This window comes from Letharia columbiana (assembly GCF_014066305.1).
Source record: "Letharia columbiana isolate WasteWater2 chromosome Unknown Sc0000089_s0, whole genome shotgun sequence".
Lineage (NCBI taxonomy): Eukaryota > Fungi > Ascomycota > Lecanoromycetes > Lecanorales > Parmeliaceae > Letharia > Letharia columbiana.
Window position 1 is genome coordinate 32,862 of NW_023501134.1, and position 12,992 is coordinate 45,853.

At 50.1% G+C, this 12,992-nt stretch overlaps 5 protein-coding genes across 5 annotated transcripts; 2 read left to right on the top strand and 3 right to left on the bottom strand.

The window, feature by feature from the left end:
* Positions 1 to 15: 15 nt before the first annotated feature.
* Positions 16 to 678, bottom strand: HO173_012663 (uncharacterized protein; the record flags this gene model as incomplete). Its single annotated transcript, XM_037314498.1, has 1 exon — positions 16 to 678. One exon carries the CDS (start codon positions 676 to 678, stop codon positions 16 to 18), a length of 663 nt encoding a protein of 220 aa, XP_037158607.1.
* Positions 679 to 1,432: 754 nt separating this feature from the next.
* HO173_012664 (uncharacterized protein) lies at positions 1,433 to 4,771 on the bottom strand (the record flags this gene model as incomplete). The annotated part of the gene is made up of 2 exons (XM_037314499.1): positions 1,433 to 4,441; positions 4,511 to 4,771. 2 exons carry the CDS (start codon positions 4,769 to 4,771, stop codon positions 1,433 to 1,435), a joined length of 3,270 nt encoding a protein of 1,089 aa, XP_037158608.1.
* A 272-nt stretch (positions 4,772 to 5,043) lies between these two features.
* Positions 5,044 to 6,713, top strand: HO173_012665 (uncharacterized protein; the record flags this gene model as incomplete). Its single annotated transcript, XM_037314500.1, has 3 exons — positions 5,044 to 5,392; positions 5,451 to 5,663; positions 5,776 to 6,713. The coding sequence occupies 3 exons, from the start codon at positions 5,044 to 5,046 to the stop codon at positions 6,711 to 6,713; spliced, it is 1,500 nt and encodes a 499-aa protein (XP_037158609.1).
* Positions 6,714 to 7,316: 603 nt separating this feature from the next.
* HO173_012666 (uncharacterized protein) lies at positions 7,317 to 9,121 on the bottom strand (the record flags this gene model as incomplete). Its single annotated transcript, XM_037314501.1, has 2 exons — positions 7,317 to 8,425; positions 8,482 to 9,121. The coding sequence occupies 2 exons, from the start codon at positions 9,119 to 9,121 to the stop codon at positions 7,317 to 7,319; spliced, it is 1,749 nt and encodes a 582-aa protein (XP_037158610.1).
* Positions 9,122 to 9,589: 468 nt separating this feature from the next.
* On the top strand, positions 9,590 to 12,858 carry HO173_012667 (uncharacterized protein; the record flags this gene model as incomplete). The annotated part of the gene is made up of 3 exons (XM_037314502.1): positions 9,590 to 9,597; positions 9,647 to 11,420; positions 11,473 to 12,858. The coding sequence occupies 3 exons, from the start codon at positions 9,590 to 9,592 to the stop codon at positions 12,856 to 12,858; spliced, it is 3,168 nt and encodes a 1,055-aa protein (XP_037158611.1).
* Between the last annotated feature and the right edge of the window lie 134 nt (positions 12,859 to 12,992).

Here is a 12,992-nt window from a genome sequence, read left to right on the forward strand (position 1 = left end):
TACCCTATCACCATACTAGCGCTGCTCAACGCGCATCTTCGGATCCAACATAGTTGTTTTGCGCACCTCCAAGATCTTCAAAACCTCCTCATCCTCATACTCGTCATCGGCATCACCCCGAGCGTTCCTGCACAATCTCCCACAAGCGTCCCGGTTGCCCATATGTCCGGTGATGGCCCGCGGGCAGACGTACACCTTTCTGGTCTTCCATGTAACGTGGTGCTCAATCTTGACATGGCTCCCGGTCGGCCCAGACACATCCTCAATACCCACCAATACCCTAGCCGAATGCACAATCTTCACCGCCTGCAGATACTTCTGCTCCTCAAGCCATTTCTGCAGTGGCTCCACCCCGAAGTACCTGGCTTGCTCGAGGACAGCGAGGTACAGTGCGTAATCATGCCCCTTCACGTTGTCATAGAAGATTGGCATGATTTCGTGGCGAAGATAACGCAGCACGTGCTGAAAGACGTCGCCGTCTGCGTCGATGAAGTAGGATCCGTCTGGTTGAATGTCAGGCCATCGGCCAGAAAGCTGTCGAGCGAAGAAGTCGCTACCTCGGGTCAGTGTTGCTGGGCGAGTGACGAATCGGCATTCGCCTACTTGGAGGGTCATCGTGTTGCTCGGTGTGGGTGCGGGTGCTGATGCTGATGCTGTTTCAGGCGTGGGCGTGGTCATGGTTGGTAGTATTGGTACCGAATCTGAGTGGGGGCCGGACACCTTTGCTCGGTTCAACAATCGGCGATGATGGTGGACGAAAGGAGCAGAGGACCTAGTGGGCTGATTATATAGGTAGACATAGCTTCCAGAACCATTGAGAGACAAGACGGAAGGGCATAGAAGAAGACGCGCGAAGATTCCGAGACAACAAAAGGATTGCAAATTCCCGCTACCACTGGTTACCTGCCTGCCTTGATCAATGCAGAGATGTGGCTGAGCTCCTGTTTTGTCCGGGTACGAGCCGGTGAAATTTGGCTGCTTTGTTAGTATGTGCCTTAAGATATCATGGTTGTATCGGGTGCTTGCAGTTCGTCTGATGCTCCTATATCTCAACCCGGTATCCCGGACTGGAAGCCTTTTTCACGTAAGTCGAGCCTCACGAGCGAGTAGTGAAGAGGTTTACGGTGATGAAAGACGCTTAAGTAAATGCGCTACGGAGGCACGTCCTTGAAAGAGGGGCGATAAGGTCTGTGGAGAAAGGTCTGTCGAAAAGTGCATGGAATTATTTATGTGAATTTGACAAGGTAGCGTATGTAAGTATGTAGAGCTAGGTCTGTTGAAAACGGGCAAAAACGGCTTTGTGAATGAAAATGAATGCCTGTGGTGTGTGACCAATCTCAGTGCTCTGTTATCCAAGACAACAAAAAGGACTTTCCAGGATATACAACGCCATCTAATGCAATACTTCCCGCTGCGTTGTCTGCATTCTTCCTTACGATTCCTTTCCCCAACCCACTATCTCTACAGCCACATTACCGATTGTACTGGCGCACCATAAAGCAACAAGACCCCAGCCTACCCTCCTATCCATCCACCAGCCCCTCAAAGGCACGATGACTAACAGCCCTGCCAGCGTGACCAAAAGCGTTACTCCACTGATCAGCAATGTTCCTCCCACTTCAATCTGATATGGTTTGTATCGTATTGGTCGCCCCGGATGCTTCTCGTGTCTTCTCTCGCCTCCCTGGATCGTCATATACAGTCCGCTGAGACCAATACCAAGAAGAATATTCAGCATGGGACCACCAAAGCAGGCGCTTAGTGCCATAACAGGATAGCCGAGCCTTGCAACGGTAATATCAGCGACGAGGTCACCCAGGGAATTTCCAACTGCGAAAATGGTGAGTCCTAGGATAGCGTCGCTGATGCCAAGGATGACTCCGAAGGCTTTGAGGACGCCGACGACTTCGTTGGCAATGGTAGATATCCAGGCAATAGAGATGATAAAACCAAAGAAACAGAGCAAATAGCGGTGTTTGGGAGCACGAGAAGGTGTGGTGGTGAGAATTAGAATGGCAAAGGCGAGCAGGGAAGCGATAAGGGCGTAAAGACACGGTAGAAGGAGGTTGCGGGGCGAGAGGCTGGGGTCCGTGTTTGCCCAGAGCAGGACGACAATGAACAAGGGGCCCGTAAAAATTTGGGTAGCTACAAGCCAACGGTTCCACTCTTTAGGGGATGAAGGTGGCTGGGTCGGACTGGGTGAGTTCGTTACACTGTTGGACTGGTGGCCCGGCGGGTGGAGAGGCCCAGGCTCCTCGGGCAGAGGTTTTATGGCACTGCCATTCTCAGGCTCCACAATGTTGATAGATGGTGACACAGTCACTTGCTTTCCATATTTCCCAAAATACGGCGGTTCCAGTCCCTCGCCGTTGCTAGCGGCCTCCGTCGAAGGACTGTCTGGAGGGAGTGCTGTAATAACCGTTGAGGGTGAACGGGATCGAGAACGACGGGGCGAAAGCAGACCTGGATCCGGATCGACAATATCTGGAAGGACTCCATCCTCCTCCTTATCGACTTCAACAATAGGCAAGGTAATGGCAAGGAGGAAGACGCTTGGTGCGGCTACGATACCTAAGAGCTTCTCCCAAAGGTTCTTGTCTTTCCATGAGTAGAGCGTGGGAAACAGAGTTGATACGAGAATTTGCGGCGATGGAAGGACTTTATAAGGCCACCACCGCATCGGCTTCTCTTCAGGTTCTTGATAAAGATTTTGGTGAAAAGTTGACTCGGATCCGATACTAGACGGAGGTAATCGTATGCTCGGTGTGCGTGACGAAGATACAAAATTCCGATCGTTGTGGTAAGCTGGGAACGGTGAGTGCGGGCTTGAACCTCTTGACGACTGTGATCCTGAAGACCGCGGTATCTGTATCCTAGGTACGCTTGGTCTCCCAATCAACTTTGGTAAATCTTCTGGCAAGCCGGCGTTATCCTGCTGGCTGTCGACTCGAGACTGAGCATGGTTTCGTGACCCAAGAAGGCTGTCCTCGGGTGGAGCCAGAAGCTCGCCGGACCGACCGTGTTGCAAAGGAGACATGGACGCAGGACTCATAGAAAGATATCCGAACTCGTCGGCCGCAGGCGATAAAGACAGAGTTGGGGCTGGAGGACTTAGAGACCTTCCGCTGGGTCGACGATCCGCAGTTCCATCCACGGGCTGCAGCCCTCCCGGTCCTGGTGGCGTTGCACCTAGGAGGTCAATCTCTGGCACACGTGCATTTTGCAAGGTCTTGGGGTCGAGTCGAAGACCCACCGCATCATTTGCAGAAACAGCGCGAATGCGATTTGGACCAGTCCGTTCACCATCCGCACTCGGCCATAAAGAAGCATTAGAAGCCACATCATGAGCGTCGACATCGTCATAGTTGTTTTCCGGATTGGAAACCGTCGAATAATTGTCCTGCTGTTGCGCTGCAGAATAAGATGGATCGTCTGAGTATCGGCGAAGGTTAATAGGAATAGTCTGGATATTTCTCGATTTCTGCAGAGACGATAGTACTGCTCTGAACTCGAGTGCGCCGACCAGACTTGGCCTAATTGGGTTGATGGTGTTCCTACGCTCTCCAGGCTTCCGTCGGCTGACTCTCATATTACTACTGATCTCGGCTAGATAACGGTCTCGAGTCTGATCGTCTGCATCCGCTTCTTCATCCATGGGTCTAATCATCGGACTCCCTCCTCTCTCCAGATTAGCAAAATCGTTGGCCGAGACTGTTCTAGTTGGAGCCCGACTTCCTCTTGCTGCAGCGTCCTCGTCGTCTTCATCATGGTATGGCTCGTCCTCCGCTTCATCTGCTCCGGGGGTATGGAAATTACCCCTTGCTGCGTCTTCTAGTAATCTTCGACGAGATCGCCGGCGCAAATACCAATGCCAGAAAACCACCGTAACCACATAGAACACATAGAATGCGACCATGACGGCGCACTCCCATAGATGTAGGTGACCGTCCGCTAGAAAGACCATGCTAAAGCTTGCGGCAACAATGAAGAAGCCCACATCTCTAACAAAGCTCTTTCTTGCAACCTTGAAAGGTCTCACCAAGGCCATTGACCCAGCCACTACAGCAGTGATAAATCCAGCAGCGCCAATGAGCTCGCCAACAGCCAGGCTTCCGCTATTTGTCTTCATTGCAGCAAACGTGGAAAAGACATCCGGGCTTCCGTTTCCAAAGGCCAAGAAGGTAACGCCGGCCATGCTTTCGCTCATTCCCAAGATGCTGGCAATCGTGCTAAGGTTTATGCAAAAGAAGTCGCTTGCAGCAATGCCAATAGTACTGAAGAGGAGGCCGAGCCATACTATCAAGATAATGAAGGCGAGAGGTTGAGCCTTGTGTAGCTTGCAATAGTAGAATTGTAGGTAGGAAAAGAGACCTGATTCCTCGTCTGGGCAGTTGGCGTGGACAAAAGCGCATTTGTCTTTAACGGTATTGACGAGTCGGCACTGTGTAAAGCATCATGAGCTTGATGGAAATCTTTCTGGGGGTGTCCTCCAAAGAAACTCCCAACGTACTGCCTGATCCCTCCGCACAAGCTCGCCACTGCTCCCATGAAGAAGCCCGTCTCTGATGGTAAGACGGGGTCGACTGGAGAGCGCACGATTTGCGGCATTGATATCATATTCAATTCTTCTCTCCTTGAGCAGGCTCAATATGGCAATGGCTGATATCACGAGAATGGTAAGGTAGAAGGCTCTGGCAGCGGAGTACTTCTGCCTCGGGCGAGTCAGCGATGCCTTCTGCACTGGCGTTGGTGCAGGCATTTGTAGGGACATAATGAATGCATTATGGGATAAGGCGCCTTGAATGGGAAGGTAGGTCTACTGAAGCAATTCCGATTCGGCAGAGCAGGCCGTAGGTGAACACCAAATTCAACTTGTTTTATGTCGCAGCATCAGCGGGATGATCTCCGCTACGAGTACGAGTAGCCATTGCCAAGCCTTGCAGGCTTGAGCCGCGCCAGGTCCGTCCAGGCAGGCATGTCTGGTACCAGTCTCTTCCTCCTGCAATTCATCTTCTAATCCAAAGTATCATTGTAGAAGGGAAGATGTCTTCAGAGACAGATCCTCTTCTACCTCGTGGGAATACAGCCCCTGAAATTTCGGGCTACGGTTTCTCAAAGTCTTCCCAGTCGCAGTATCAGATCCAAAATGAAGTCCTCGACTATCCAGAGGACATCGAAGACAAGAGCGAGCAAAAAACACGTCTGAGCTATGGCGATATCTCTCCCCTCCGAACCCTCCTTGTTATCTTTATTATAGTCGTGGGTCTCGCAATGTTTGTTTCTTTGCTCATACCCGATGCCTTCAACCCTCCATGGAATAAGGCCCCCGAAGACGATGACTTGACAGTCAAGGCCAGGGTTGATAAGATCTTAGCAGAAACGCCTCTGATAGGTCGTCCAGCTTTCTTCCTTCGTCATTGTATTAGCACGAGCTCTAACAGCAGGATCAGATGGTCACAATGACCTTGCCTTTTTGATACGTTACGCTTTTCAGAATAACATATATGACAAGAATTTTACAGACAAGTGGGAGGACGGTGGAATGCCCGCCCAAGTTGACCTTCCTCGCCTGAAAGACGGCAGAGTTGGAGGAGCCTTCTGGTCAGCCTTTGTACTGTGTCCTAAAAATGGCACTGACTTTTCGGATGGGAATTATGCTGAAGGTCAGTCATCAACATGCTACGTGTGCTGTCTTCTAATATGTTGTGTGTGAGCGCTTTTGTCTCATCACACCAGAAAATCTATGGCAAGGACAACGCTTACAGTAGACTACAGCCGTATCCACGACACTTTCACAGCTGGATCTTCTTCGACGCTTGACGGCAGCCTACCCGAAAGTGTTCTCCTCCTCAAATATCGATAGTAGCAGTGCTCTGGCTGCTTTCAAAGACCACCATCAGCTTATCTCGCCAATAGGTATAGAAGGGTTGCATCAAATTGGCAACTCGTTTTCAAACCTTAGACTTTACTATTCGCTAGGTGTCAAATACGCTACACTGACGTGGAATTGCCACAATGCTTTTGCAGATGCAGCACTCACTACGGACTCTTCGGGGCGGACTGTTGCAGGTCACGTTTACTGGCGTGGTCTGAGCAAAGCCGGCCGGGTCATGATCACGGAAATGAACAGATTGGGTATGCTAGTCGACCTCTCACATGTCAGCAAGGATACGATGCTGGACGTCTTGGGAGCTCGTCCGGAGAAGGGTAATGGCAGCATCGCTCCTGTTATCTTTTCCCACAGCTCGGCATATGCCCTGTGCCCACACCCTCGTAATGTCCAAGACGACGTGCTCCAACTAGTCAAGAAAACGAACTCAATCGTAATGGTCAATTTCTCACCCGACTTCATCTCTTGTCTCCCGTCAGACTCCGAGACTGGCATACCAGACTTCTATCCCCCGAATGCTACTCTTCACCAAGTCGCAAGACACGTCACCTACATTGGGGATCTGATTGGCTATGACCACGTTGGCTTGGGAAGCGACTTTGACGGTATTCCTAAGACTCCTGAGGGATTAGACGATGTCAGCAAATACCCGGATCTAGTGGCCGAGCTTTTGAAGATGGGGGTTTCAGACGTGGATGCTGCTAAAGTGGTGGGACTGAACATCTTGAGAGTGTGGGGAGAAGCCGAAAAACAAGCTATGAAAATGCAGGGACATGGCGTTTTGCCAGCGCAGGACTTTGTCGAGAAGATTTCGTTTCCATAAGTAGCCATGACGTTTGACGCTCTGTCCATCAGATTTCCGGGATTCTGATGGCGACGGTGCGCAGGATGTGAGACGATTGCATCAGGGCTATGGTGAATAGCCGTAAGCATTTATGTTGGAAATTGTTAGTCCCCAAAGGCCAAGCAAAGTTCTTTCCAGGTACATTGATCCCCTGATCGCCACGTTCGACGAAGTCCCACACATGCTCAAAACAAGGACTCGAGTAAATCCAACATAGCACCGAAAGATCTTCCTACTTCAGGTCCGTTTTGAAGTTGGAGAGGTGAACAGTACCCTTGTGAGAACTCTTGATGGAGGCAAGTAATCATTGCACTGCCTAATTCCAGCGTAAGAGTGAATGTTTGCCATTGGAAGTGTACCATCCGACTCGTCTACTTTTAGGGTGCTTTGGATTAAAACAGTGTCTAGAATCGTCCAGAATGAACTATGAATGGCTCTGCTATCAGATACATAAAAGGGGCAAGCAGGATACCAATGCGGAGTCAAGGGCACCATTAGAAGCAATGTCTATTAGTCTTGATTCAGTGTCTAAACGGCTGTGGGTATAGCTCCTATGCTGGGCTCACGCTGTTCGCTGTATCCTCATCCTTCTATGAACTCAATCATCACGGTGCCATTCTTCAAGCCCGCTTGCTCGATGGTATCGTCCAGCATCTCCACCAGGTTCTTCTGCATGAAGATCAACTCAAACTCCAGACCCTCTTTGCCTTCAAGCGGGCTAGCTTTCAGCCACTCGAATATTCTCCTCACGGGGTCTGTAAGCGCAAACCTCCTAACCACTCGACCGTTTGGATGACGAAATTGGATTCTCGTGATACTGGCCGCGTCCGGAAGTGGTTCATTGTGAGGTTTTGACGAGGAAATCGCGGTAAACAGGGAAGCAGCCGCTAAGGCTGATCCGTTCGTATGTGTGGGCTCTGAGACATCCATCAAGTCCGAATCCTCTGGCTCCTTTCCCTTTCCTTCAGGCTCATTCCCCACATTTCCAACACTGCGTGTCAATTCGTCAGGGTCAGAATCTCGTCGCCCTTCGGTCCCTGCAAGACTAGCCTGTAACGCCATTTCCATCATCTGTTCCTCAGTCATCCTGTCCACTTGTGTCTCTTTCTTTGCTTCTGGTTTTCTTCTCACCACTGGGTTCTTCGCAGACGCCTTCAGGCTGTACCTGTCAAGGAACTCATGTAGCTGCATAAGAAAATCCATCGCTTTCGGCGTGGGTGAACCTGACCAGACCTTGACTTGTTCGCCCGTCCTTGGGTCGACTATGGCAATGTGAGGGTATGCCTCTTGGTTATCCTTATTTTGAAAATAGTATTGCACGTATTGGTTGCCTTTAGGGTCATCCTTCGAGTACTGCATAAAGATGAAGTTTTCCTTGACCGTGTCTATAATTCCAGGATTCTTCCAAATGTCCCGGTTCAGCACCTGGCAATCGAAGATGGATGGGTCTTGAATGTTGACCAAGATCCATTTCTCACCATCCTTACCCTGCTGTCGAGCTTGGTCCCAAGGTAACCTCGACATTAACTCGAAAGGCGGTCGATACATTTCTGCAAGTAGATTTGACTTGGAGGATGCTTCTGATGCTCCTGCCGTTGCTCGAGCAAGTTGATCTCGATGAGCATCGGGGCGACTATCTGCATTGTTCCATATTGAGGGTGTAGTGGCTTGGTTGAAGATACCATGACGATCTGTGCCTGTCAGTATTGTGGTCAAAGGTGTTGTCAATGTTAGGAGAATTGCTCACCTCGATGTCTTGGCGGCTGTCTTCTGGCTGCCATTTGCTCCATGACCGCCGCCCTCATCTCGTCGTCATCAGTGGGATCAAAGGATCCCGGGCCAACGAGAGTCTCTGTAGTTCGTCCTATAGGTGCTCTGTATCCGTGCTCATCCAATACCTCAGCACCAACTTCACCACTCCTACCTGCTGCACCGTAGAACTCTTCTTGTAACCTTCGAGCTATAGCTTCATCGTCATCAACAGGCATGGATCCTTGGCCTGCTGGAGGAGTTGCGTTGGATGAGGTTTGCAGCGCGGATGTTGCTCTACCCGCCGTTGAGAGTTCTCTCCGGTTTTGCCCTGAGGTCTCGGCGGCATTATCATCAGAGTAGTCTAGATCTTCTTGGTCTGAGTCCAAGTGCACGACGCCTTCTTCATCTTGGTAACCTCGCTTATGTCCTGTGGGTCGAGTCGATGGTGCTGGGATTGGTGGGGGATGCGAGGAGTGCGGAGACTGTGATGAAGGCTCCAAATCAGCGCCCTCGTTGGCATAGAAAAGCTCGATGGCTTGTTCTGTGTTATTATCCGCGAGGCGTAGATACTGTGCAGCTAGAGCAGGTGAAGAGCCTGTGATGGATGCGAACTGTGCTATCGTGTCCTCATCCATGTTGCAATACGTAGTGTAGTCTTTATATTGTAAAAGGAGTGATGGGAAAGCTGGCGTGAAGGACTCAGAAAGTAGTGTACAAGAGCTGAGTGTAAAGTTTGGTAGTCAAGGTGCCTGGTGTCATGTTCATGCCTGGGATTTCCGTTGTGAGGAGGAACAGCTATCAAGGCCTTGAATGAAGAGTTGCAATCATAGAAGGGTATTCCACCAACAGGTGATGAGGGGGATGTGTTCAAGGCTCGGAAGGTAAGGTAATCAAGAACTTCACTTTACTTTACTTCACTTTACTTTACCTCAGGAAGACTGGTCAACCTGCGATACCTGTAGGATAGTACAGCCGCCGCGTCATTACGGGTATTCGCGCGTCTCTTAGCGTCGGATTTTAGAGTAGCTTGCTTCACTGACTCGACCTGGGGTATTTGTACACTCAATCAACAACTGTTAAAGTATGGCCGAGAGACTTTCATAATGGAAGAGTAAGCTGCATGGGCAATTGTGTTTATTCTTGTAAGCTAACAGGTCTAGTTCCCCGCGTCTCCGATCGCAAGCATTGCGGAAGATAGCTTCACTGTCTGCTACATCAACAAAAGCCTCCAAGAAGCCAGACCTGACCAGACTCTACCATGCTTGCCCTTCTGCCGAATCACCCCACTCTGCTCACTCCCTTTCACAGTCTCCAATTAGCCTGTCCGAGCTTGACGTACTATTTGCTTTGTGTAAAGCCGCGCCACTGCTGGATCATGTGGACAACGCAGAACGGCTTCTCAGGCAACTGTCACCTTACCTGGGTGAGGCACATGCTCAAGCTATTGCCCCCTCGCCTTTCCTACGCTTGATCGAACCATCACCATGGGAAGCACTCAGCTTTAACTTGACCAGCGCTCTACTTGTAATCGGAATTCGGCATCCAGACCTTCATGACCCAATTTTTGCCTGCATAACAGGATACTTACGCAACTGCCTTAGCACCGTCAACGCTGCTTCTGGAAAGCGCTCCCACTCTGAAGGATCCAGCAGCGACAATGGCATTGAAGAAAACCTTGAGATTGCAGCCGTGTCAGTTTCCCTTCTGGGATTCTTAGAGGCTGCTTCTCTCTACACAAACTTCTACAGTATCTCCGAAAGGTATGACTTGGTAGAAATACTTCGTCAAATACTCGATGAAGATCTCATGGTTTCAGTGGAGGGTGTTTTCTCCTCAGTTCGCACTGCTGAAAGTACTTCGAGAATTTTGATGACCTGGAAGTCATACACAAAACGTTATGCCGCCTCTGGAAGACCGCTGGGAGCGATGCTTCTACAGCGTGGATTCATGAGACTATTAGTGTCCTGCAGTTCGTTACAAGTATCTCCGGCCGAGAAGTTACAGAAGACAGACATTTTCGATATAGTGACGGCCGAGGAACATTTCACTCCTCGCGAGCACCAGAATGCCACCATGTCTCTGTTGGAACTACTGTCTGATGTTGCAGCTGAATCAATGCGTCTACTCGAAGACGGATCCGACTATCTTCAGCTTGGCTCCGCGTGGCAGCAGCGGCTGGCCTTTGCCGTCAAAGCACACACTTTGCACACTTTCCTAAATTGCATGATAGTTGAAGAGGAGATTGCTGACGCTGACGTTCTCCTGTCGTGGCTTGAAGATACTATGGCTGATCCCATTCAGATGGCTGATGATACATTAGCATGTGTCGTACTAAAGTCAATGGCTGTAGTTGCCAAATTCTCTCCTGCGATCGCTTCCAATCTTAGTCGCTCGCTGCCAAGATTCATTGTGCAAGGCGGCGTCAAAGGCGAAACGGTCATCGTAGCCGCTCGCAGCTTGACATTAATACTTCGTATGTTGCCACCAGATGCGATTATCACGGGCCTCTACTCGCTCGGCAATGTCCTAAGCGCTCGAGCCGGTACCGACAGGACTATTGGTAGCTCAGACGTGCTAAATGGGACTGCAAATGCTTCTAGAACCACTGCACAATATACCCAGCATTCTACTGGTAGTGCCATCTCGTTGGACTTAAGTGGCGAGGAGGAGACTTCCGCTGCCTATGGCAGCATAGTGCGTACCATTGTCAGCATCGCAAACATCTGTCAAGACGACAAAATTACGGCACTGGCGCATTCAATGCTTGTACAGAAGCTCGGGCGAGTGAGCTTGACAATAGACCTACATATTATTACAGAAACTGCCAGACTCGCCACGGTTGGGGGTTTCGTCGAGTTCAGATCGCTGCTTAAACTGTACGCCAGACTAGGTCACGATGCTATCATTCGAGGTAACCAGATCCTTTTGGACACGGTAAGTTTTAACTCACCTTGACTGCCTTTTTAGTACTTACCATTGCATATAGGTGAGGAATGCCAGACTGTTCATCGCAAAAGCCTTGGGCCATGACTCGCCCTTATATCAGATCTACTTGGTCCATCTGCTCGAGACCATCGTCAGCAAGGGAGACGTTCATGAAAGCGACAATACCCATCAGGCCGATGTTGATCTTGCCGCTCGAGAAATCATAGAGTTGCTCCCGCCTCTGGCTACTCTTGCAACTGTCAGAACAGACAAAGAGGGTATTAGCGATGACGAGAATGTTGCACGTCTCCATCACGAAGCATGGTTCAACGTGGTTGTGCACGGCATCACCCCAACTTCCTCATACGGCCAACAGTGCGCCAACGAGCTACGTACTCTTGCAATGCAGTCGAGGCCGCTCATCCCTGAAGATCGCGCTGATCAGTTCGAGAGCGAAATCGAGCTCAATACTGTACTGCGACGAGGAATGAATGCTCCCCACACTGCAGAACAGAAGAAGCGTCTCATTCTCCTACTGCCAAAATGTGAATCTGATATTAGAGGCTTGAGCTATCCGAAGGTTATATTTCTCAATGCTGCATACCTAGTAGAGACACTAAGGGCAGGTGCGGGTGATTGCTCTCATGTCCTGACCTATTTCTTGGATCCGAGTCTCAATGGTAGCGCTATGGAAAACTGTATGGGAGCGATAGCAGACGATGTTATGACAGTTTACCTGAGGAGAAACATGACTGCCCCTCACCAAGACAATTCAGCGCCCTTGATTGCCACACAGCTAGCATCCATGTTTACTGGCTGCTGTCACCGAGTTCCTAGAGTACAGCAAGTCGCTGCTTCTTGCGCCGACAAAATCATCAGTCAGATGCCCTCTTCTCTCTGCCAGAAGTCGTCTCTCTTTGCTCTTCTAGAATTGCTTTCAATCATGTGGACCAGCTGTCTCGAAGCAGAGCTAGATGAATATGAATTGAAAGCAAATTACGTGTCTGTGCGGGCAAGAGTGTCAGTGGAGCTTTCGGATGACTACGATCTTCGAAGAAGCACGCTCAACAACCTCTACAGGCGGGCAAAAAAATGGGTGACGGCTGTCATTAATATCGCGCCTCTCGATGTCAAAGGGTTGCTACAGACATACCTTTCTGAGTACGATGATGAGGGAGCATATGGCCATGTGTCTTTAGGAAGAAGCTTCGCATTGGATATGGGTTCCGTCATACCGTCGGCGGATCAGAAACTAGCAGTCATTGACCATCATGGGGAGTGTAATATCAATACCGCCTCCGATTTTATTGCTCAATACACCACACGCCAGGAGTATAGATATGCCGATGGTCTACCTGATTACGATCAAGAGTGGGCAGCCTTTCTGCATCTCAAGGGGAAGGCAGACCAACCTGCAGACGGGGGGTACAACAGAGGCAGGGGATGATGAAGCCATTTTGGCTCATCTAGAACGTCGGGCGCTGGATAGCCGATTTGTTTCTATTGGGGAGCTGCGTGATATACTTCGACGGGCCGCGGCTCTTCTGTGCAGAACTAACAAGGATCAGTGTGCCATCGTAC